This window comes from Meles meles, chromosome 6 (assembly GCF_922984935.1).
Source record: "Meles meles chromosome 6, mMelMel3.1 paternal haplotype, whole genome shotgun sequence".
Classification (NCBI taxonomy): Eukaryota; Metazoa; Chordata; class Mammalia; order Carnivora; family Mustelidae; genus Meles; species Meles meles.
Window position 1 is genome coordinate 77196279 of NC_060071.1, and position 24838 is coordinate 77221116.

Sequence of the window (24838 nt, forward strand, 5' to 3'; positions counted from 1 at the left end):
TCCCTGTGATTTGATTTTTTTTAAGGTATACTGGAAAAGGAGTCAAAACTGTCCTTATGGATCCATTAACTCTTGTGTCATCACAGAGGTTTTGACAAGTGAGTGCTGAGGCTCCTCCCAGTCCTATCATCTATTACTTGGGTTCAGTGTGTGAAAACTAGAGTCTGGAGACCTTGAAGTAAGGCCCAGCCCAGCCACTCACTACCTTAACCATACTTAGCTTCAGCGACTTCATCTGTAAAAAGCATCTAATAATATCATCTCATGGAGTTTGTTGCAATAATGCTTGCTGAAGTAGTATAAACACAAGACATTTGTAAGTAGCAAAATACTTATACAAATGGTAGTCATCTATGATTATTATGACCATTTGGATGGCCTCCAATCTTTTGCATCAATGGCTCTTGCTCCAACCATCGTGTTCTTTTACCTCTAACTGAAGTATAGTCCTTTATGATTGACTTGAGCCTCATAGTTATGTTTCCACTAACAATAGCCATTTGTCAGCAAATTTGTTAGCAAAGCCAAAATGATTCCCTTCTCCCTTGGGAAAATATGATCGTGAAGCAAGTTTAGAGGGTAAGTGATGACAGGTTGAGGAGGTAATAGCAGAAAACCTAGGGACTTCCCTAAATGCCAACACTCAGAAGATAACACATATCAAACAAGCTGCCAAAATATAATGCTTAGACCTCAGAAACCATTGCAGAGTTTTATGTCTCCAACTACACTTGTTCTGCTCTCCCCACCACCTTCCAAACATGGACTACGAAGAGGGCAAATAGGTACCGAGGTTTTTTGCAATGATGTGTGAGGTGGTATAATGAAGCACAATTTGTCTTTGGAAGAGGGACTTGACTCATTGTGGAACCAAGTAGGTTATGCATTTTACTTCAGAGCATACATTCCTCTGGACTTGTAGCCTAATCCTGAATGAATGGAACTTCTTGGGAAGTCAGGAGATTCCAAACTGGAAACCCACTGTTTTGTTGTTCCAGAGAGTCAAGGTAAAATATGAGGACAAATTCATTAGGTTTCTCTTAGGAAAATATTCTATATACGCATGGAAACTCAGTTCTGAAGATTTATAGCATTAAGCCTTTTACAATGGCCTGAACTAAGCCCTTGGTCAAGCTTTTGGTCCCCTCCTCAGTCAGGACTGGGAATAGGGAAAAGGCAAGCTCTAGGTAAGGAGAATCTTCCACTGTTTTTGAGGACAGAGAGTCCCGGCCGTGGTGTAAGAAGAGAGATGGTTAAAAAGAAGAAAAATATTATTAAAGAAGTTAGATCAAGATAGTCTTTTCTCCCTCCGATGACAAAAGCCAATCTTGCCCTTGTGTCTTTTTGCTGAGAACTTGCTTTAAGTCAATGTGCCTGGCTCAGACAAAATGATCCCCAACTCCCCATCCTAGTCTGGGTCAGCCAAGAGCAGTTAATGGGCTCACCTCTTCTGTTAGCCCTGCATCCAAGGACTCTACATTGGATGTAGAATTCAGGAGCCTACATCCAATGTAATCACAGCCACCAACTTCAGGACAATAGAGAAGTAATGGTGCTCTCCTAAGAATATCGTCCACTGATAATCTGTTCCAGGACTTGGAGATCCAGGGGTGATATTCAAGTAGTTTGGGTGATTGCCGACAGTCAGTCACTGGGACCGGCCCAGAGAACAATAGTCTTTCAGAAGCTTTTCAAATTGCAGGCATTGCCCCTTACATGGTTAAATTTTATCTCAGAGGAAATAAAGAAGTGGAAATTTACGTGAATGGGGCAAGGTAGACAGTCCTAAAAGCAGCCAGTAGTGTTAACATGGCGTCTGCCTCTCAGAAGGAAACATAACCTTACAGGGGTTCTTGATTGCCTGTTGCTTCCAGGGAAGTAGTGAAATTTGAGGCGTTGTCTCTGAAAGGAGAGAGACTAGAAAGAGGGAAACAATCGTGTTGTAGCTGATTGCAGTCTGATCGATGTTGGACAAATTGAATCTGAGCACAAAGTATTATGTTTCATTTTCCCTTTAAATCATTTCCACTTGAAATTCAGAATTATCTGCAGTGTTAGAATCAAATCTCTGAGGCTGTGCCTTTGGGAGCCTTAGGGAAGAAGGAAAGAGATGAAAGTGATGCTTAGCCCATCTGCTGGGATGTTGACCCATGCTCTTCAGTGATACTCCATTTACTTCTTTAGTTTTCTCTTCCTGCCATGATGGAGTGTAATATGATTATGTGAAGCTCAGGTAGGGAAAGTGAGAATTTCAAGTCAAGCCCTCAATCCTTAAAGTTTTGACAGCAAATAATGGCCCTATCCAACCATCATTTCCTTTGGCTCTAGCCCTAGACTCTTGATTTCTGGTGATGAGACAGAGTAATCCATATGGTCTTAAAATTCTATTTCACATGATTATTGTATCCTCCTAAAGCTTGCATCTGGATCCAGAGACAGGAGAAATTATAAAATGAAAACAAACACCCCAAAGCAAGCAGCGGCTTCCCTGACCCGCATCTGTGACCCATGGCACCATTGGGCTCCCTGTCGGCTACCAACTTCTTGTTCAGCCCTCGGATCTTAGAATGCCTTTTCCTGGGCTCAGGGAATTAGGAGACAGATTCCTTGTTATTGTGAGACTCAGTCTGAGTGATGGGGAAGAAATTAGGTCTCTAATCAAAAAGCAGAATTTGTGACTCAAGAGAAGGAACCAGAATATGAGAACGAGACCTGTGTCTAAACCCTCTTCAGCCTGACACTGGTTATAAGAAATGTCACCGGTCAGTGCCCCATCCCTCTTCCCAAGCTATCGTGTTCTTCTTGGGGAGGCCTCCCAGTAAACTGGGAGTTAAATTTACCATCTTGAAGGCAGCTACCTGTCACCTGTCACCTTCCCCTCTCCCTCTATGTCAGCCCTGTCCCCCATCCCAGTGCTGCCTGGCTGAGATTCTGGGCTCACAACCTCATCCAGCAAACTATTATTAGCTTCAAAGGGAACTGAAACGCTGTGTACTCAGCCCCTTGATCTCATCAAGGGCAGCTTTGTAGTTCTCAGTTGTGGGGTCTCTAGGCTAAGACCCCGGTGGGCACAGATGTGCTCACCCAGGCCCTAGGGCCAGCCCCAGGCTGGTTAATTGTGAAGCAGCATTGTGATGTGCTCCTGGGATACTCGACAGATGTTTTTTGGAGCTGGCACCAGACTCTTCGTGGAGCCACGTAAGTTGCCTTTTTTCCCCTCTATTTCTAGAGATAAACTGAGTCCTGGCACTGTGGCTGCCATCCAGTTTACATTTCTGGGGAAAGTAGAACTAGATGGAGCACCCCAGATGGGGGGTAGGCCAGAGTAAAGTCACCAGGCTGAGTCACTGAAGTAGCTCTGTAACTAGTTTTGTTCTGAAAAAGCATATGTTAAAACGATAGCTCTGGGGTGCCTAGGTGGCTCAGTCAGTCAAGCATCCGACTCTTGTTCTCAGCTCAGTTCTTGATTTCAGGGTGGTGAGTTCAAGCCCCGCATTGGGATCCATGCTGGGTATACAGCCTACTTCAAAAAAAAAAGGAAACGGAAAAAAAACTACAGCCCCCATTTATTTCTGAAATCTTCAAAGCAGCCAAAAAAAAAAAAAACACAGAAAAATTATAGTAATTGTTGGAGCATATGAGGGGGCAAGGGATATGCAGGGATGCTTTGACCCAAAATCTCCAGAGGGTTCTTTCATTCTTACCCATCTCTTTGGCTAAGATGACTAGTATACATGCCTCATTGCAACCTGCAGACAAATGTCCTATGGCTTGGAAGATTCAAAGGAGAGAGATGGTTTACCAGGTCAGAGTGATCAAGTAGAGCAAAGTTGTATTTCAGTGTTCAAGTTAAATCTCATATTGTCAGAGAGCCTTGAAACTGTGAGTGACATTTGTTACAAGTGGTACAATTCTTAGGGAGTCAGTAGGACTCTCTATGCAAATCTAAAATATAGATGACTTCCATACATAGAACTTAAGAAAGACTATTCAGGAAAGGGATATACTTCTTCTGGTATTATTGACCACCACATAACTCTAGCATTGGGTCGGTACTCATAAAGAGAAAGCCTGAAATAAAACAGCAATTGTTTGAACAAATAGCACTCTGGAACCCACAATGAAATGAATTTATACTGGTGGGCCAAGAAGCAAGAATGGAAATTCTCAAAAAATAAACAATTAAATCTTTCAATTTTGGACTATAATAGTGCAAATTTTACCCAACTTCAGATTTTGAAGTTAAATATAAAATAGACTAGGTTACATATGGCAACAGTACAAAAAATGTGTTCCATTTTTCTTTATTTTAATTCAGTCAGATAACCTTTTTTTTTTTTTTTTTTGGTTACCATGATACCAAAGAATGGATTAGAAAAATCATTTTAATTCCAAAAAATTGTTTCCAGTAGGTAGGTATTCAATGAGAAAGAGAGTCTGAGAAAAATGTTTTGCCAAATGAATGCCTTATGAGTCATCTGAAATGCTAACATTGACATTAAGAGCTCAATATCACAAGGGTATTACCTTCTGCAGACATTTGTCTTGTCAGCTATATTACATTGTTCAAATTATTTAAACCAGGTCTCTCTAGCCCAGAGTGAACATTGACGACTGCCTTAAAATCCCAAGCAAGCCTTAATTATCCAAGTAAATCAGGCTAGGATTGGGTCAAACTCTTGGGTAACCAAGGAGATAGGATTATTTTGTTTTGTTTCATCGTTTCTTTTTTAATGGACTGGTTTCCTTTCACTGTACCTCATAACTCTCTTGAAAATCAACCAGACAACATGTCACCAAGGTCAGTAGAGTGAGCAAGAAATGTTCCAAGTCTGAAGGCAGGTGAACGAGCAGAGCAGAACATGTGGTTTTTCAAGCCGTTACTGCCAGAGTTATCAGCGTCTGTTATCAGTGGCTTCCCGGATGCTGGAAAGCAAAACAAAGAAAGTTTTCTCACATATGTTGAAATCAGGTTCCAGGAGAGCCCCTTGAAAAAAATCCCCAGCCCCTCTCTTATCTAGACCTAAAGCCAAAATTGTAAGGAACCAGATTCTTAGGAATGAGTTTCCTGCCCTGAGTGCCTGAAACAGAATCCAGTTTTTCAGCTGAACTCCAGGCAGACAATAAAGTAGAGAATCTTGTTGCTAGTGATGGGGGGGGTTTCTCTGAACAGCTGATTCCCTAGGAAAGCCGTGACTGGCCATGGTCCATTTACAAAATGGTGACCAGCAGGAGCTTCCAGACTAGCAAACACTCCATCCCAACCAGATACAACCAATTAATTTGGTTATAGCTCTGTTACCGTGAGCTTTACAGCTAAAGCCCAAATCCAAATTCAGGACTGAACATTAGAAAAATCATTGCATTTACTCCCTCATTACGAAGACTTCTCATTTAGCATTACCTTGTGTCTTGATTGTAGATCATAGTAAATAAAAGTACACTGGAATTCAACATTCTTAATTTGATATCACAGGTTTTAAAACTCACCTAAGGTTTGTTTTGTTTTGTTCTGTTTTTGAGAGAAAGAGAGTGTGAGCAGTGGGGGGCAAGGGGGATAAGAGGGAGAAGGAAAGAATTTTTAGCAGACTCTGTACTGAATGCAGAGCCCCAGGCAGGGCTCAGTACCACCATGAGATCATGACCTGAGCAGAAATGAAGAGTCAGACACTTTAAAGGACTGAGCTACTCTGATGTCCCAAAACTCACCTAAATTTTTGATATAAGAGCTATAGTCACATAGCAATTAATATTGAAAATTAGCAGTTAAACTTATAGTTGGAAATATATCCAGATCATCATTCAGAGATTGGTTGTCTCTCCTGATTTCAGGCATTTTCAGTTGCCCCCCCCCACTTCCTTTTTAACAGTTATTTGAAGATCGGGGCACCTGGGTGGCTCGGTCAGTTAGGTGCCTGCCTTTGGCTCAGGTCATGATCCCAGGGTCCTGGAATCAAGCCCCATGTCAGGATCCCTGCTCAACGGGAAGTCTCCTTCTCCTTCTACTCCTCCCCTACCATGCACCCTCTCACTCTCTCTGTGGTTTCTCTCTCAAAAAAATAAAATCTTTGGGGCACCTCGGTAGCTCAGTGGGCTAAAACCTCTGCCTTCATCTCAGGTCATGATCCCAGGGTCCTGGGATTGAACCCCGCATCGGGCTCTCTGCTTAGCGGGGAGCCTGCTTCTCCCTCTCTCTGTCTCTGCCTGCCTCTCTGCCTACTTGTGATCTCTATCTCTGTCAAATAAATAAAATAAAATATTTTAAAAAATAAAGGTATTAGTAAATAACGTTTTAAAAAAATAATAAAAATAATAAAATAAAATCTTTAAACAAACAAACAAAAACAGTTATCAAAGATAGCCTAAGAATCCATGTCTCCATGGTCAAAATTTATCATAATTCAGAAACTTCAGTAAGTCATGATGGGAAAGAATCATTACTCCCTCCCTCAAAGCTTTAAAACTTTCAGTTTCAAGGAAAGAAAATGATGCAGGTACAGAATGGCAGGTAGATGATAGAGCTCAGGGTGAGGCGTGAATGTAAGAGGAGGCCAGGGGCACATACAATAATGGAGACCAACATTCCACAGCTTCACTTAGAATAAAACAAGAACTGGGTTTAAACTGGTTTTATGTCTATAAGGACTTCCTGGGAATGACAGTTGTCATTTCTGATTAAAGACTCAAAACAAACTGCAGGATAGTCCCTTACAAAAGAATAAGTATTCACCTAAAGGCACAGAGATGTACTCCTTAGCTTCAGCGGTTATCCTTTCTGATCTGTAAAATGGACACCCTGAAAGTGATCCCAACACTACCATCCTCAGAGTATTTGAACCAGTCAGCTAGTCCTTCCCAGACCTGTGTTTTTGATTGACACAATGCCAAGGACAAGTACCCAACCTGCTCTCACTCCAAGGGCTGATGCATTTAAAGTAAACCAACAGATGCAGACAGCTACTCAGCCTGACTGTGATTGTCCAGAGGATTGATGAATAAAATATAGATAATTGAAACTCAGGTGATCTAGAAACTTCTTTGTAGTTGTTCTTTTCCATCTCTGCTTCAGCCGTGTCACTTAGCAAATCCTAACTGGAAGTCAAACTGACTGCCTTTCATTTCCACTTCCCTTGGCCACACTTTGATGGGGGTACTAAGAACCCAAGGTCACTCACAGGATGCACTGGATTATAATGTTTGGCCCCAACGGAATTGAAGTAAACACCATTGTTTAACTCCCACACTTGTGGATAACCATCTTCCAAAATAAATTGATTATATTTACAGGAAGCCAGCCTCCTGCCAAACCATCCGTTTTCACCATGAAAAATGGGTCCACTGTTGCTTGTCTGGTAAAAGATTTCTACCCTAAGGAAATAGACATAAGACTTGAAGCACCCAAGACTCTAGTAGAATTTGACCCCGCTATCGTCGTCTCTCCCAGTGGGAAGTACAGCGCTGTCAAGCTGGGTCGGTATGAGGATTCCAATTCAGTGACCTGTTCGGTTGAACACAACAATGAAATCGTGAGCTCCACTGACTTTGAACCAAAGAAAAGTCCTTCAGGTAGGTCATGTCTAGCTTCAAGGGGTTGGAATTGTAGGGATGAAGCATTAAGGGAAAGGGGAAGTTGTAAACTCTTGACCGATCACTGTCAATATGGCATCACACAGGAAACAAGGCTGAGGCCTAACGAGGCCCATCATTGACTTGGATTTGAACTCTGCATCCCCAAGCTGGAACCTGAGATAAAGCCCAGCTTATTTCATCCCCCACCCCCATCTCTTCTTCACCAACCACTGTCTACTTTGTACTGATGACTGTCCTCCTACTAGACCCTGAGTTAAAAATTCATGTGCAGTCTAATCCAGTGTGAATACCAAAACAAGGGGCAGGCTGGCCTATCATGGGATTAAGAATCCTAGTTCTTCCTACAAATTAGAGGCATACCTGATTGTGGAACTCACAGTGTAACAAAACAAAACAAAATCCAGAATGGGTAGAATGCTGGCTATGTGAATAGCTGTCTGAACTTAACCAAGTCATACCCCCTGATCCTCAGTTTGCTTACTTAGAGTCTCCTCCACTTTTAAAACCTGAAATCCTTTGAGCCTCTCGGTTGCCGGTAAATCCCTGACCACTGCTGTTTGTTCTAGGTACCATAAAACCAACAGAACCTGAAAGCATGGAGCCAACTTCAGAGAACCTCTATGGGTCCAAAGGTTAGTTGTAACCAAGGGTTGACTTCAGAACTGAGGGTTAAAGCAAACTCTATCATTGTCAGATGGGGCCAAAAGTCACCATCTTTCAAAAGAAAACAAAAACCACACCCAAGCCCAGTTGGTTCCCTCTGAGTCTCTCAGCAGAGCTTGCCTGGCTGGGAGTGAGCAGCAGCTGGGGGTCCCAGAGGGCCGAGTGGCAGCGAGCTGGACTTGCAGACCAGGCAGAATGCTTGTGATGGGCACGGGCTGCTTGGCAGTGTTGTGGGCCCAGTCTCTGGAAGGGAACTCAGTCTCTTGCTAAAGGCACCATCTTTACTCTTGTTCAACCACAGTTCACCAGAGCTCACAGTTCACAGCCGGAAAGGTGAACATGCTGTCCCTCACAGTGCTGGGGCTCCGAATGGTGTTCGCCAAGAGTCTTGCCATCAATTTTCTCTTGACTGCCAAGTTATTTTTATTTTAAGGTAAGAATTGACAGTTTCTTATTCCTACCCCTACATAAACTATGCTACACTGGGAGAAAAGGAGTTTAGGAATGGAATAGGCCAAGAAGCCTTGGGAAGGGAAAACCACATAGAGACATATTATGATTTATTCCTCAGATACTCATCATAACGCCCCATCTCCTGTTATCCTCTTGTTTCAAGCCAGACTCAAATGCATTATGTAGTATAATGTGATATGAGCCAATAATCCCCACCTCCATCCCAGAAGCTAAAAAATTTGTGGAGCTAAGTAAGGAGAAATCGTTTTCTTTACTATTTTGTTTATCTGGCCAAGGGGCCAAGGGTTATCGGCAAGGCCATCAGTAAAGCTTTGCCCAAGGAATTTCCAGAACCTGCCTTTGCCTAGACAAAAGGGATGCCAGCTCCCATTCCTTTATCACAGGACTCCAATGTGTAGACCAGCCCATCTTTGAGGCTACTCACGATGCATATGGAGTCACAGCTGAGACATTATTTGCCTGCTACTTGTATTCCTTCTTCAGGTAATCTCAGACACGAAGTTCAAACTGGGGCCTAGGTTTGCCTACAAAGCCCCTTCCCTAGCACCCCCAAACACTCCTCGGTCCCAACTCCCGATCTAAGGACAACTGTGGATTTTGAATGTCAGACTGATCCAACCCAACCTGAAAACAATGTCCAGTCACTTCCAAATCGGTGACTGGTTTCTAGGCAGTGTGACTATCTAGAAAGAGCCCGACACTAGGAATCAAAAGATGTGGGTTTTCACCCTGATCTTGTCCCTAACACTCTGCTACCCTGCCACCTCTTTGGTCCTGAGTATTTGTGTCCATAAAACAAAGGAGCTATGACTGAGGAGAGCAAATGGGTTCCATGGCTTATGCCAACATTGATAGGTTAATACTGACTGGCTGAATTATGGCCATGTGCAGAAGGGAACCAGGCTACAAGAGATTAGTGACATCTGCAAGGATATAACCTTGGCAAGTGCTGGCCAGCCCCAAATGACACGAGGACCATGATTCCTCTCAGCCCTGATGGTCTGTGATCTATGACACTCTGACAGCTGTCCTTCACTTGCAGGCTGACCGTCATGAGAAGGCTCCATTATGAGACTCTCACGTTATGTCTTCACGAAAGCCTACAGGGTTGCTGTCTCCTAGGCTTCTGAATTCTTGGTGATTCAAGTTGACCTCTGCAGCCTTGTATAAACGGCTGCTACCAAACCAGGTTTCCTTCAGAGACAACAAACCCAGTTCATTTCCCAGCTGAGTGGAAAGACAAAAGTCCTGGGGAATTAGGGAGGTTATTATTCTCCTAATGGCTCTATATGCTGCTTTCTAAAGAGATATAGGACTCATTCTCTTTCTTCTTTTCTACAACTAATATGCTTTGGGAAAGGTGTTTTGTTCCTTTGACTTTTTTTGCCTTAGAAAGTAGAGAGTGGGAGCCAAGGATTCCCAGCTCCATGGTCTACAAGGAAAATAGACCTTGGAGGTTGGACAGCAGATGCCCTTTACATAACATGAATGGCTCTGCCCAACCCAGCACTAGATTTGCCCCAAGCTGGCATTCCCAGCCACAAAAGCCCTTTCTGCTTTTCCCAGTACTTTACAAACAAAATCAGATTTGAATTCCTATGCAGCTGGTGGGGTTTCTAAAACCTCATCCAAATGCTCTCTGAGCTATTAGCAAAGATCAGAGTAAAATACAGAGAAAATGCACTTATTTCTATTAACTGATTTAACAAATATGAATTGACTCTCTCTACATTCCAGGCACGGTGCCAAGGGTACAAAGATAAGTAAGATGTAGGCCTGCTCTCAAGCAGCGAACTGTGCAAATGTTTCTGGAGGGAGGGAAGAGGAACGAGACTCCTCGATTTCGACTGTAAAAGGTTATCTTTTGAGGGGTTTGCCTGCCAGTTTATGCACAGGTAATGTGAGGTCAGGGGACGATGATTCTTGCCTGCCCCATGTGGATGGTTTTCTGCCTTTCCCAGTGCTGTTCTCTGTTGCATTTATTAAAGTTCATTGAGTGTGCCTTGCCTCTAGCTTTACTCATAACACACCACCGCAGGGGGTAAGTGGGTGCTGCGAACTCTCTGTTAGGCAATAAGAAGCCAAACTGAGCTTACAGGTCATGCTGCGGCTTCCTGAGCCCCAGACTTGCAGGCTCCTGACTCGAGGACCCTAACCTGGGTTTCCGGCTGTCACTGCTTTTCACAGCAATGACCTTTCTGTGGCCTATGAGCTCCGCTACTCCCACCTCAGCAAAGCTACAGCAAAGCTACTTCTTCCAAGTGCACCTGCTCAGGCAGCAGAGCCCCTGCTCCCCAGTACTGTGGTTTCCTCAGCACCCAAGGCACTGTGTAGGGTACCAAGTGGGGGCTTGTGAGGTCACAAATGAAAAAGTCACCCTCACTAACTCCCCCTGCCATCACTATCTGCAGACTGCCAGGTTATGTCTTCATGGCCCAAAGCGAAGAAAGACGCAGTAGCACTCTGACTCAGTGGATGTGGGACCGTCTAGGTGGATAAGCAGGTGCACGCAGGGAAAAACCATTAAAAAGACTCCACACAACATCCCCTAGTCTGTGGAAAGAACACCTCCTTCCAAAACATTCCTATCTGTTACCTGGGGCAACAGCAGCTTGTTTCTATGAGTGGCCAAGAACAAAAAGATCACACCCTCATTTTTCAGATGGAAAAAATATGTCCCCCAGAAAAGGTAATGTACCTTGTCCGAAGTCATGCACCGAGGCAAGGACAGGGCTGTGGGCTGAACCACATTATCAAGAGCACGAGCCCGAAGTTCGTTCTACTGGAGTAGAACGGCACTGTCTTCAGGCTCCACCAGGGAGAGCACCCCCAAGACAAGGGCAAGGTGTTGATTTGATTTCAGTTGGACTGGACTTCAGGGTTGTCCTATATTTAGCATATAAATAAGCCACCCTCTGGTCCACTTTGGTAACCAAAAAAAAAAAAAAAAAAAAAAAAGTCCTAGTTTATCACAGGATCTCGAATTTCCTCCACCAAAAGGAGCCTCCAGAAAAGATAATTAGCAGGAGCCGGGCATGAGATCATGGCTGTCTTCAGGTCCGGGGAGCATCATCCTGCAGATTCTAGTTTCTCAGAGCTTCCACATACAGCATCTCCTTTAAGCCCACAGCAACCCTGAGGGAGTCCTCCAGAAGACAGCTGCACACACTCAGTCGTGGGCAGAACAGAGACCTCGAAGGCCGAGTCAGCTGCCCACGGCCTTTGGCTCCCTCACCCATGTTCTCTACGTTCCTCTCTGTAGTGACTGTCTTTCACCCACCTGTTTTGAAGCCCAGATAAACAGCTGCTAGAGCCTGATAAAGCCTGCTGGGGTGCCCCTGAGAGGGAGAGCCCTAAAATGTGGCACCTGCCCTTGGCTCTGTCATTAACCAGCTCTCTGACCTTGGGAATGAATGTCCCTCACGTCTCTGGGCTCCAGGCTGCAATAGCTAAGGCTTCTACCCTCTCCTAGGTTATGTCTCCCAACTCTACTCATTGTTTTAAGGCAGAGAATTCAACAGAAATGAAGGAAAGAGGGACCCGCTCCCAGGGCTTAGGGTTTTTCTATTTTGACATCACATACTTGGCTTTCCCTGAAGATGATGGTTTTCCTTGGAGACACCCCTGAGCTCCAGACTCAGGGACTTTGAAGCTGGTGTTTTGGAAATTACAGACAACCTTCTGGGAGTTCTCAAGGCTCTCCAGTGAAAGAAAAATGTTCTCCAAATAAAGTAAATAAAATGGTGGTGTCAAAGAGCATTCGGGAAAAATAGGGTAACTATACAAGAAGACGCAGGAAAAAAGGTGAATCGGGAAATTTTTTGAAGTAACTTTGTGTCTAATTTTGAGTCTTCAAAAGAAAACAGAATGAATCACAATAAGGGATAAATGATGGAGACTAAAATAAAGGCCCTCCTGATGAGCTCTCCCTAGCCTGGCCTTTCACCTGCCCCATTCTGGTATCTTCACAGAACTCACGGCACATACTTGTCAGCCCTGCTCTGTGAGGCATGAGTGAGCTGGGCACTGGGGACGCAAAGATGAGAATTCTTCAGACATCTCTCTCCCCCTCTGCCACCACCAGGGCCCACTGAGTCAGAGGGGGGAGGGGTTCGGCTCCATCTGAAGCCAGGGGGAGCTGGCTTTTTATTATTCAGCAGACCCCCTGGGGCCCCTCTGAAGGCCAGGCCAGAGCACAAAATAACTGGGAAGAAGGATCCCATGTCTGGGGACGTGAGCTGCCCTGAGAGGTAGCTAGAGGAGGCTGTGCCCGGGGTTTAGGTTCAGACTTCCTGGGCAGCTGAGTCACTGTGGGGGGTTCATGGCACAGTAGTAAGTAGTGCTGTCTTCAGGCTCCACCAGGGAGATCACCAAGTTGAAGGTTCTCTGGGACGGATTGTGCAGCACAGAAAACCGACCCCCAGTAAAATCTGCATTGTGGGATAGAGTTTTATCCCGGTAAAGGATAAACTGTAAGGAGTGACCTGGCCATTTCCGGTACCAGTACAGATCAGGGTTTGATTCTGTAGTGTAATAGGTACAGAACAGCGTCACGTTACTGCCACTGGCCACTCTCTGGTCCGGGGGGCTCTGGTTCACATTGTCACACAGCACGCTCCCGTCTGTGAAGAGAAGAAAGAGGATATAGTGAGATCCCGCACTCCACTGGCACTGGGTCCCACATGGGCCCACCCGGAGGGAACTCCGTGGGCAGAGGCAAGAGGAGGAGAATAACGGGAAAACCAAGCGTACAGAGAAACAGGACAGGCGCTGAAAGTGAGAGAAAGGGAAACGGGGTGGTAGGATATGAGGAAGGTACACAAGTGAGTGTACTCACAGGAAAGCAAAAAGCTAAAGCCCACAAGAAAAATCATCTTCGCCTCCTATCAGGGCCGAGGCTGTGGAATAAACTGGGGCCCCTGAGGTCTCTGAGACCATCTTAGGGCTTCTGAGGAAGGAGGTGGGAGGGAGTGCGAGCCGGCAGGCCACCAGGAGGGTCATGTGACTGAATGAGCTCTAGCTCTGCCGGCAACTGCTTCCGCCCAAGAAACTGTTGTCATTGTTCTTTTGGTCCTCCATCCATCTTGAAGGAATCCTCCTGTAAAACACAAAGAAAATGAATTACTTAAACACATACACAGAGAACTAGAACCCGCAAGCCCAATGATCACATGCCTAGACATCCAACTGCTATATGAGAGGCTTTCTGCCCTGCCTGTATCCTCGGGCCCAGACTGGGGACCAGGCCCCGGTCCCCCAGCACCTGGCAGAGCCACACTTGTGCCCAAGAAATGCCGATCGGCTCATCTCTTAGTCCTCCATGGAAGGAGGGAGGGAAGAGGATTGCATAAGATCGATTCTAAAATCTCTCCTAGCCCTGAATTCTAGAAATCTTCTATCTCTGATGCCTGGATGCACACCCTGCCTTCCCCCCGCCCCCCTGCCCCAGAGTGCTTCCTGCATGTCACACAGTGTGACTTTCCTTCTTTCAGGAGGCCCCTTGCAGCCCACGCGGGGCTCCAGCTGGCAGATTTTCCCCCCGAAGCAGAACTTCCCACAGGCGGAGCTGCTGTGACTGGGTTACAAGCTTGCTGGGCTAGTGCTGGTTGGGAGCCCCTGGAACCGGCCCTTCCAGCCACATGCCAGACAATAGCGTGTTCTCTACAGGCTAGGACATGACAGTGGCGGGAAAACACTGCCCTGAGAAAGAGAAGACGGACTCCCTCATTGCCCCAAACCCAGGAGTGTTTGTGGGAGGGTTTGCGGGGATATAAATCAGATGGTGGCAGCTGGACCCCTTTCCTGGGCCTGTAACGCCCTGCAAATGGTCCTCCCGCTGCCTCCTGTCCAACCTCACATCCCTCATACGCACACACACACGCACACCCCATAATGCCAGTTCCATGAGGGCGAAGACCTTGCCCAGCTGGTCACTGATATACCCTCAGCGCCTAGGATAATAATCAACGATCAGTAAACATTTGTGGGGTAAAGGAATGCAATATTTTTCACTTAAAAACTCACCATTGACGTGATCAGTTTGCAGGACACCCAATTAAGTTCGGATTTCAAAAGAACTTTTAGTGATATTGGGGATGCATTTATACTAAAAAAAAAAATTGTAGTTTATCTGAAATTCAAATTTCAGATAAGTGAGAAGTGAGGAGTGAGGAGCCCGATGCAGGGCTTGATCACTGGGCACCCTGTACTCTATCTGGCAACCCCAGGCCTGGAGAAAGCAAACACTGGGCAGCCCCAAGTACCCCCCCCCCCCCCCCCCCCCGCCATGAGCATCCCCATTCCATCCCCCCCCACACCCCCACCCCAGGAAGGGGGACAAGGATAGTTCAGTGACCCCGCTGCCCTGGCCAGCACTGCCCCCTGCTGGCTGGGGTCCCCTCCACAGGAACCCAGCCCTCTGCTGGCAGAGGACTATCTCAGAGCCTCCAAGTCTCCCAGGTCCATGAGTTCTGCCAGGCCCCACCTAGATTCTGGGGTCTGTCCCTGCCCTAAAGGTGTCAGCAGCCTTGATATTTAACAGAGAGCTGAGTGTTCCCTTCCTGATTTAGACAGTAGCAATTTTCAACTTTAGCTGCTCCTCGTCTTCCGGCTGCCCAATGTCAATTCCCCCTGACCACAGCCAACAACAGAGAAGATGGTTTCAGACACCCTCCCAAAGAGGGACACCCCACGCCCTAATGCTTCTCCCAGAACGTTCAGACTCTGAGACCTCCTTGGGGTTGTGTAGTCATGACTCTCCCCACCAGGCTGTCCTCCCAACAATCCTTGAAGGCCTCCCTCCAGGAAGCGCACTTCTTGGAACAGCAGGCAGTGTCATGATGAAGAATGAGCTTCTGTCACAGAAACAGAGTAGAGTGGTGGTCACCCGGGGTCGGGGCAAGAGACACGGCAAGATGCTGGCCCCCGGGTACAAACTTCCAGTCAGAAGATGAACAAGTTCTGGGAATCTCATGTACAGCCTAGTGATTATAGTTGATACCACTGTATTATATACTTGAAAGTTGCTAAGGAAGTAGAGCTTCAGTGTTCTCTCAGGGCACCAGGGTGGTGCAGTTGGTTAAGCAACCTACTCTTGGTTTCGGCTCTGGTCATGATCTCAGGGTCCCAGGATCGAGCCCCTCATTGGACTCCTCACTCAACATGGAGTCTGCTGAAGATTTTCTCTCTCCCTCTGTCCCTCCCCCCTTGCTCTTGCTCTCTCTCTCTCCCACTCAAATAAACAGATAAAATCTTTAAAAAATTTAAAAAGATCATAAATGTTCCCTCCACAAAAAAAAGTGGTGATTATGTCACGTGCTAGAGGTACAAGCTCATGCTGTGTTGGTGACCATCTTGCAACATGTGAGGACATCAAATCAAAGGCTGTACACCTTAAATGTACACAGTGTTATATCCATTATTTCTCAACAAAGCTGGAAGAGAATTTTTTTCATTTTTAATGGAAAAAAAAAAGAGAGAAGTGGGGTTCTGGAGGCAGGTGCCTGGGTTCACCCAGTTCCAGCATTTCTTTGTTCCATGATCTTAAGCGTGACCTAACCCCTCCAAGCCTCAATTTCTCCCTCTGTAAAACGGTAGTGACAGTACTAGCTTTTTCACAGGACTGCTGGAATATTAAATGAAATAATGTATGCAAGACTCCTGGTAAATGATGTGGGATTAGCTTTGTTGTCGCTCTTGCAATGTTTGCTAAATGGACTGATGAATATAGTTCCTGAGAGCTTTATTCTCCTCAAAAATATTTAGAGAAAAGATGCTAAATAAATCTAAAAAAAAAAGTCGTGAAATCTGGTGCAATTCACATTGTACCAATTAATGGTCAAAAAAAAAAAAGTGACCCACATCTTTAATTTTTTGTCCATTTTGCAAGCATGTCATAGAGCTCCATGCCCTCCTGAGCCCTGAGACTACTGGGCTCTTCCCAAATCCTTAAGAGCAGTGGGAGCCTGAGAAATGAACCTTCCAAGCCTGCTTGTATGTTTTCTAAAATTTACAACAGGCTTCTTCATGAAAGACCACAATGTGCAACTGAGTACAGTGAAGTGACCCCCAACGTTTCAGGAGAAGAGAGACTCTCAGAATGTAATGACCTATTCCAGACTTCTCACCCTTGAATTTCTCTATCGCAGCCCCTTTAAACCTATGATGCCTGCAGCCTGAGCAGCTCCCCAAGGCCTCGTGAGTGCCCCAGACTGCCTTTCATTAACCCTAAAGCACCCCTCCAGAGCGGCCCCTGGACTTGGCGGGGTCCCTGGCGGGATTTGGTAGACAAGGCCATTCTTGTCCCACAGCTTGGCTCTTGGGCACTGCAGTCCCTCAAAAAAAGACTTTTCTCCCCTTCTCTGCCTAGGTGGGCAGCTCTGTTTTTGACCTTGCAGCGCCCTCTGCTGCTCTAATTAGCCCATCTCCATAAATAGGTCATTGGGGATGGTGACGGAAAACAGGTCAGGGGAGGAAAATATTCTTTGTTCACAACTTAAGTCAAAGCTGCTGCTTCTGTTCCCGTTTCCCTTTCAACCCCCAGAGCTGCAGCTGTTTCTCTGTGGGCCTATTCTCCCCAGTCACTCAAAGAGGACCCTCTATAAGGATATAAGACGATACCCTAAGAGGGTACATGGGCATTTTCCTGTCAACAAAAAGCCTAATGCAGCAGTAGAGGCCATGGGGAAATGTCCTTGGGTGGATGTGGACAAATGTATCTCTTTTTATGAAAGAATTGAAACGTGATCAAAAGGAAACGCTTAGAGACATCTGAATGTGTGGTGATGGGAGTTGAATGGTCTAGAGAAAGGGTTTTTCCATCACTTTCTCTCTGTACCACACTCCATTCCAAGCCCCCCCCACCCAGGACAGACCTGGGCTGATGGATAACAGGAAGTATGTCAGACAGGGAATGAGGTCCTGCAGATGTTGTTCACCCCCAGGCAGGGGACCTCCCAGGACCTCTGGTTTGGGAAGGATCTTGCTGAAGGCCCTTTGGGCAAGAACTGGTGTGAAGAGCCCCGAAGCCAGTGTTTGAAGGAGAGCTGCGAGGAAGAAGCGAAACTTCTGTGGCGCTGCTGTTGCCATGTCTGGAGCCCCCTGTGAGAAGAGCGGTCTTGGTCCAACCAGGTCAGTGACCCCTTTTGGGATGGGGCAGTGTGGGACCTGATTCTTGCCAGCCAGGTTTCGCAAGCCTTCTATAGGATCTTCTCAGCAATCACTCCCCAGGATGAGGAGGCTGAACAGGTTCTATGTGACTGGCCACGATAGTGGCTTTCTGGAACACTGTTCAGAAGGACTGTGAGGCCACATACAGACTCAGAGCTAAAGAGTGATGTGTCTATTAGCAAGATATGTCATGGGAGCAGGAGCAGGAGGCAACACCACACGGTTTCGTGTTTGCCACCCTGCTCTAGATGTCTTTCCTGTAATGAGTCCCGCAGAGAAAGGATAATCAGAGCCAACTTTCTGTTGGATTAGCCTTTTGGTAAAGGGCAAATTTTTAAATCTCTGTCTTCCCTTTGGCTTCCCTGGAATCTCACAGACCATTTCCCTTACTAGCAGTTGCTGGTGCCTGCAGCCTAAGAAATTAAAAAAAAAAAATTTAATGAGTTATGATGCTCTCTATCTCTCTTGAAATTATAAACTATGCACCAAAATCAACTGCCATGTTTGTATGGCTTACCCGCTGTTTAACAGGTTTAACCATACCTGTGTTGGCCACAGAGCCACGAGGAACAGAAATTTCCTAGGGAAGATCCTTATGCTCCCAAGTCACAGGAAGGGAGCAACAGAAGCAGCACTGGGACTCCGGAGTCCTGGGTTTTAGCCCTAGCTCTGCTCGACCTACCTACATGACCTTGAGCAAATTTACCTCTCAGAACTTCCGCTTCTTCGTCTTTAAAATGAGGGCATTGACCCAGGAGGTCACTAAGCTCCCTTTCAGGTCTCACACCCTAGGATACTAATATGAAGCCACAGAGCTGACGTAGGAGAGTTACTAGTTTATAGTCCCCCATGCATGTTGCTTGAGGTCCTCATTGCCCAGCAAGTGGGGGGAAAGCAAAGCAGGCTTCTTCACTGGGGAGTAACATAATTTCTTGATTCAATATGTGTGATTCATCAGAGCCTAGAGGTTCAGGCCCAGTTGCCAACATGGAATCTGGTTATTATTGCTTCTGGGAGACAGAAAGTGCTGAAAATAGCCTTTGAAAGAAAAATCAATTTGGCCAAAAAAAAAAAAAGAAGAGGAAAGAGGCGTCTTTGCATAGTGTGATAACATTTTGATATCTTATTTATCATCTTCATCCCTGAAATCTACTCTGCCCTCTTCTGTGTCTGCTCTGAAAGAGGGAAGCAGGGCAGACCTTCCCCAGGGAAGATGGGGCACCTGCAGGGGACAGACAGGCATTTCAGTCTAGTGAGGAAACAGAACAAAGTTGATGCCACATGCGTTTCAACTGTGCTGACGCTTCTGGTTTTTGTAAAGGTGCTCACCCCTGTGGGAACGGGTTAATAGGAAACTGACATTTAAAACCAAGACTAAAAAGAATCATGAAACTCAGCAAGTAATATCTGGCAGAATTAATTTTTTTTTTCATCTGGAAATTGTCAGAGAGATAGTCAAGTGTTCCTCGAGGAGTAGGAACAAAAGATGAATGTTAAATACAATTCAATTTAACAAACATTTATTAAGTGCCTAGAGTTTTTCCCAGGGATCATCTGGGCCCATTTCTGAGAAGATGTGATCAATGCCCTAAGGGAGGAGGGGATTTTTATCAATGGGCCAGAGGTTGGATGACGGGTGACAACAGATTCTCCTTTGAGACTCAGACACGTTTGAATGTGGATCTGAGTAAGTAGCTGAGCTTCAGAAGAAAAAAAAAAAAATGTGCACAACAGCATGGAAAACCTAAAACACGAGGTAATCAAAAATGTTATTTTCTGATAGGCTTTAGCATGTATTTCATTATTTTCTAGGGCAGGCTTACTTTCCCAGTTGTAAGTTATCTTGAGCCTATCTATAAAGTCTATGGGAGGAAAGTTTTTTAAGAATTGTACATTTCTGAAATTAGTCTCCCTAATATTCTGTCTTTCTGATCATGAAAAAAGGGGCCTGGCCTCCCTCCCTCCCATACTTGATGCCCACGGGGGTCTCATTCCCAGCTCTAGGTCAGAACCAGCAGTGAACAACCAGGCAGTTCTGGGGTGGCAAGAAAGAACAGCCTGCTAGATGTTGAGGATAGGGAGATCCCAGCTGCCCGTGAAGCCAGAGAAGAGCTTTGGGCCATCCTAACAGGCTTGGTCCTGCTCTCCTCACAGCCTGCGTCCTGAGCTGCATGAGCAGGACAGGGCAACCCTAAATGACCTCATTATATATGGTGCCCCTGATTACACTAGAGGCAGGTCTGAGAATAGGAAGTGGCAACCAGCACTAGGAGGGACTTTTGGTAAAGGGCCCGGGCACTGTGTGAGGAGGCTAAGAAACCTCACATGGGGAAGGGGGTTCAATCCATTGTCAGTGTGAGTAAGTACCTCCATTTCAGACCCAGTGTTAGCATTGAAACCCCTCAGTACCCAGAAAACTGAAACTCCTGGCTAGATGCTGAATTCCATTATCCTGTGGGAAAAGGCTGTAAAGATCAAACCACCTTTGCTGTGGGGAAGCAGGAACCTGTAGTTTATGTAAAGGCGTCAGCTCCTGTGGGAAGAAAGGAAATAGGAAATTTACATTTGGAACTGGGACTGCAGTGAGAGTGAAACTTAGTAAGTACAAGCTTTGCACCAAAGGTGTCGGTTTATTTGGTTTGGTTTCTGAATTATCTGGAAGCTCCAAAGAAAGAATACTTCTCCCCTGAGGATTCAGTTCCAAACTCCTGACTTCAAACTTCGAAAAAGATTAAATGTTAAAGTAGATGGGAGGCCTGGAAAATGCTATTTCTCTATGTAATAAGTAGATACTTACCTTGCTTATTTATTTTGGGGAGGAGGGCTAGACACCTTTGTAATGAGGGGAGGATTGCACAGCATTTTTAGATAAATCCAGAGACTCAAATCAAAAACTATTAGCTCAGAAAGTCCTTAAAGACCACCTAAGTCACTTCTTGAATTTTGCAAATGAGGACAGGGAAACTCAGAGAGGTTGCAAACTTGCGCAAGGTCACACAGCTGAGGCTGGTCCAGGGCAAAGCCAAGACGCTCATAGCTCTCACCCGGCCTGACCCAAGGGAGAAAAAAAATCTTGGTCTTTGGCCATAGCAGCTCCCTTTTGCACCCCAAACACTCTTTGCCCAAGACTTAATGAAATTCAAACAGAACCCCAAACTGCCAAAGGGAGATAAAAATCGTTGATGTCTATTTCAGGTGAAGTAAAACAGTAGCTGAACTTGATATTTGGGGAAAGGCTCAGCCATCTGCAGACTGGGGCAGGGATTGAAAAAGTCAAAACGAAAATGCTGGTCTTGTCTTCAGACAATGACTATGACCATCGAACACTACCTAAAAATACTGCAGAGCTCATTTCTTTCCCAGAGGGCGTTTTTATTCTATGAGAGATTGCACCCAGCAATGCAACTGCCTCGGACCACAGAATATATACACAGAATCGGCCGACTAACCCTTCTGGTGTCTTAAAGTGGCAAGCCTATCTCTGGATATAGCCCTCGGCCCCAAAACCCTGGACTACCAGAAAGAAATAGACCGTCACCCTACCCTGTCTTAGAGCTGAAGTTGAAGAAGTTAGTAAGCAATTCCTGGGAAGCTCTGCAAAGCTGGGTTCATTATTAAGTTGATGCCATAGGTTTTCGCAAAGTCCCTCATCACAGTGTTCAACAAACCAGTGGTTCTAAGCTGACGTTTGGGAAGGGAACTCAGCTCACAGTGCATCTTGGTAAGTGGAGGAGCATTGAATCCTCTTCTCAAATGTGCTTTGAGATCCTTTTGACTCCAACTAATGAAGAAAGGGCTTTTTGGCCCATCTCCGTTCATATTCCAATCCTGTCTGGCTAAAGGCTGCCCTCTCCACGCCCCCAGAAACGGTCCAACCGTGAAGGTGCGCTCATGCAGCTTTTCCTAAATTCTCACAAAATCACTTAACCCTTTATCAAACTGGCCCGGTGGCTGCTCTGCTGCCCTCAAAGCCCTGCTGGTCCATCAGTCAGAGGAAGACAGGTCATTTTGTAGGTCATTGTGAAAGGAGGCTGTTGACATGTGTTTGCCTTCTGGGGAGAAAAAATAATGATGATTTCTTCCTTGCTTACTATGTGTTAGGCCATGGGCTGCGTGCTCTCCACTCATTAGCACATTCAGCCCTTATCCCAGCTCTGTGGGTTAGGTGCTATTATTACCCTCATTTTCTAGAAGAGAACTTTTTATGTTTTTATATCTTAACGTTTTTATAGAAACACAAAAAGGTTGAATAACTTGCTTAAACTGATTCAGTGAGAAAGAAGGCCTAGAATGTCATTCTTGGCACTCAGATTCCAGTGCTAAATGTTTCACTAGTTGGGGAGTGGAGGGGCTACTGGGAGGGGGGAGGTCACTGATGTTTGGTCTCTAACAATGCTAAAATAATGCCCAGGGAAGCATGCTCTCAGCAAGTAAAGCTGGTGATCCATCAACAGGACCACCATCACAACCTACCTACATATCCTAATCCCCACAACAATATCATCCAGCAGTTACTATTCTCCCCCACTTTACAGACAGGGAAACTGAGGCATGGCACGTTAAGGACCTTGCCCTGGCCCCCAAAGCCAGAGCTATTTCAAATTAACTGCAACTGTGGGCCAGCTAGAATAAGCAATTAATTAATGACAAGCCATCTAGCTGGCTGCTAGGTAAAGAGTGATTCATTTTTTCCACATTCCTCTCCCTTTTCAGGAATAACCATACAATTGTATAATCGCATGGCATTGTATTTCTGCCTTTGTGCCGCCCCTGGGAGAGAAGGAGGAGCCCCGGTTCCCAGCACCCGGTGTAAGGGCTTTGGCAGTGTTTGTAAAGCGGTCTGTGGGGGTGTTCCTCCGGGTGGATCTGAAAAACTCTTCTTTGGAAAAGAAATAAAACTGACAGTAAAGTCATGTAAGTCTGAATAACGAATGCTTCCAAACTGCTCTCTGGAACCCCGCTTCCTAAATTTTCCATTCTGTTTTATAACCTAAGCCCAAACCACAGCAGTCGGTTGAGGGAATCCAGTCCAAACAACCGCCGGCGTGTACCTACCCCGTGCGGGACGCGGCCGCTTGCTGCCCGGACTGCTGCAGCTCACAGATGGCAGTGAGGGTGCCTGTGGGTCACTGCACTAAGGAGTCGTTCTGAGAGAAGGCTTTCTTGCTTATTAAAAATGGTGGGATTTCCCAGGAACTCTGAGCTATCAGTGAACTCTCAGAGCTTCTGTGTTCTTCCTCTGTGAAATGGGGGAGGCGTTCTCTATCCCTGCTCTACCAAAGCAGGGGTGCTGTGCGGGGATGTCCGCACACCTCCAGGAAAAGGAACGGGAATGCCTCAGGGGTCCCCAACCTCTGCCATCATACCCTCACTCTAAAGAGCTGGCTTTATCAGGGGGAGTCTTGGGTGACAAGTAAACATTTGAGCAGATAGCAGGGGGGTGATGAGCAACTGAGTTTTTGTAGGGTCGTGTGTCACTGTGTGATATGGGAAGCAGTAATAAGTGGATATTTGGAAAAGGAACAACTGTGAGTGTTCAACCAGGTATGTTTTAAAGATGACTTATGTTTAAACATAAGCCACCATCCTTAGAAATTCAGGGGGAAATTACTGAATTACTTGCCCAGTTCTTAGCATCTTCATGGGATTGGTGCCCTGTGTCTTTCTGGTGACAAAGATGACAAGGACAGCCTCCAATGGAGCCTTTTTAGACCTTTCTTCTTCCACATCTTTAAGGACTTGGAAATGTTGAGCTTGCTTTTGTTACTGTTGGAGTTGTGTGTCTGACAAATGGAATTGGACTTAAGGTTTTAGCACGTAGGGGCAGAAAGCATCTAGAAAGAAAGAGAGGAGATTCTCTAGAAAGAAAGAACAGATCAAAGTACTTAACAACGGCAGGGGCTGTGCAATGCAACTTGATCCGAAAGAAGACGGTGAGATGCAGCCCTATGGGTACAACCAACGCCAACGACCTCTCTCGCATTATCTGTCTGCCCCGTCTTCCCAAGGCCTCTTTGTCCATGCAGCTAGGAAAAGAATTGTCTAATCCCTGTAACTCTCCAAATTTTGGAGCCCAGCTATTTGGGTAAAGCCATGTCAGATTTTCTGGTGTCAACACTGATGACAAGCTGATATTTAGGGAAAGGATAAGATTGAAAGCAAATATTCAAATTAGAAAGATCATAAACATCTGGAAACATGCCTCGAGGCGCTGTTAGGCATTGTGTTTCCAACTGGGACGTTTTTCTCCCTGCCTTTGTTGAGCCCCTTTGGACACCCACTTGTCTCTGTGCCCCTCAGTGAAAAACTAGCAGCTGAGCTTGGAAATAGGAGAGAAGTTCTCCCTAATCTGAATGTCATAACGGCTCTTCTCTCCAGCTTGCAATACCCACTGGGATATTTGGAGTGCCCACCATTCTCAAAACAAACCTAATTTCAATTAACTTGAATGTAGCTGAAATGTTGCTTCCTGAGAGAATCTCCATTTACAAAAGAAGCTCATTCCAGACAATTTTTTGAGGTTAAGTTTTGCTTACAATTCCTAAGAGATTCCAACTACCCAATGAGTATTGGAAAACAAAACCTCTACTTCCGCAGTCCAATTATTATCTACCATAGAAAAGCTAGAATCAGGATGCCCTTGCGAGTATTACATAAGCTCCAGAGGACCTTCCTAAAGTCCCTTATGCATCAAACAACATAAGATTAAAAAAAATAAGAAAGTTGTTTCCGTGCTGACCTATGTGTCCAGTCGCTAATGAGAGCCCAAAGGGCAGGTGCACCAGCAGCTATATTTCTAAACTCATTTGGATATTTAGAACACCCCCCCCCCCAGATATTAGAATTGATCATTAGAAAAAGCATACACAATTCCATTTTTACTTATAATCTCATCTCTCCCAGAGAACTGTTGTAAATTTTCTCCCGAAGGTGTTACATTCAT

General features: G+C 45.5%; 2 gene segments (V, D, J or C); both read left to right on the top strand.

Annotated features, from left to right (window-relative positions):
- LOC123944268 overlaps positions 1 to 24838 on the top strand; it is a 426074-nt gene that overhangs the window by 332177 nt on the left and 69059 nt on the right.
- On the top strand, positions 2941 to 10728 carry LOC123944269. The segment is given in 5 exon segments: positions 2941 to 3198; positions 7288 to 7566; positions 8157 to 8222; positions 8555 to 8686; positions 9770 to 10728. Coding segments are annotated over 4 exon segments (540 nt in total).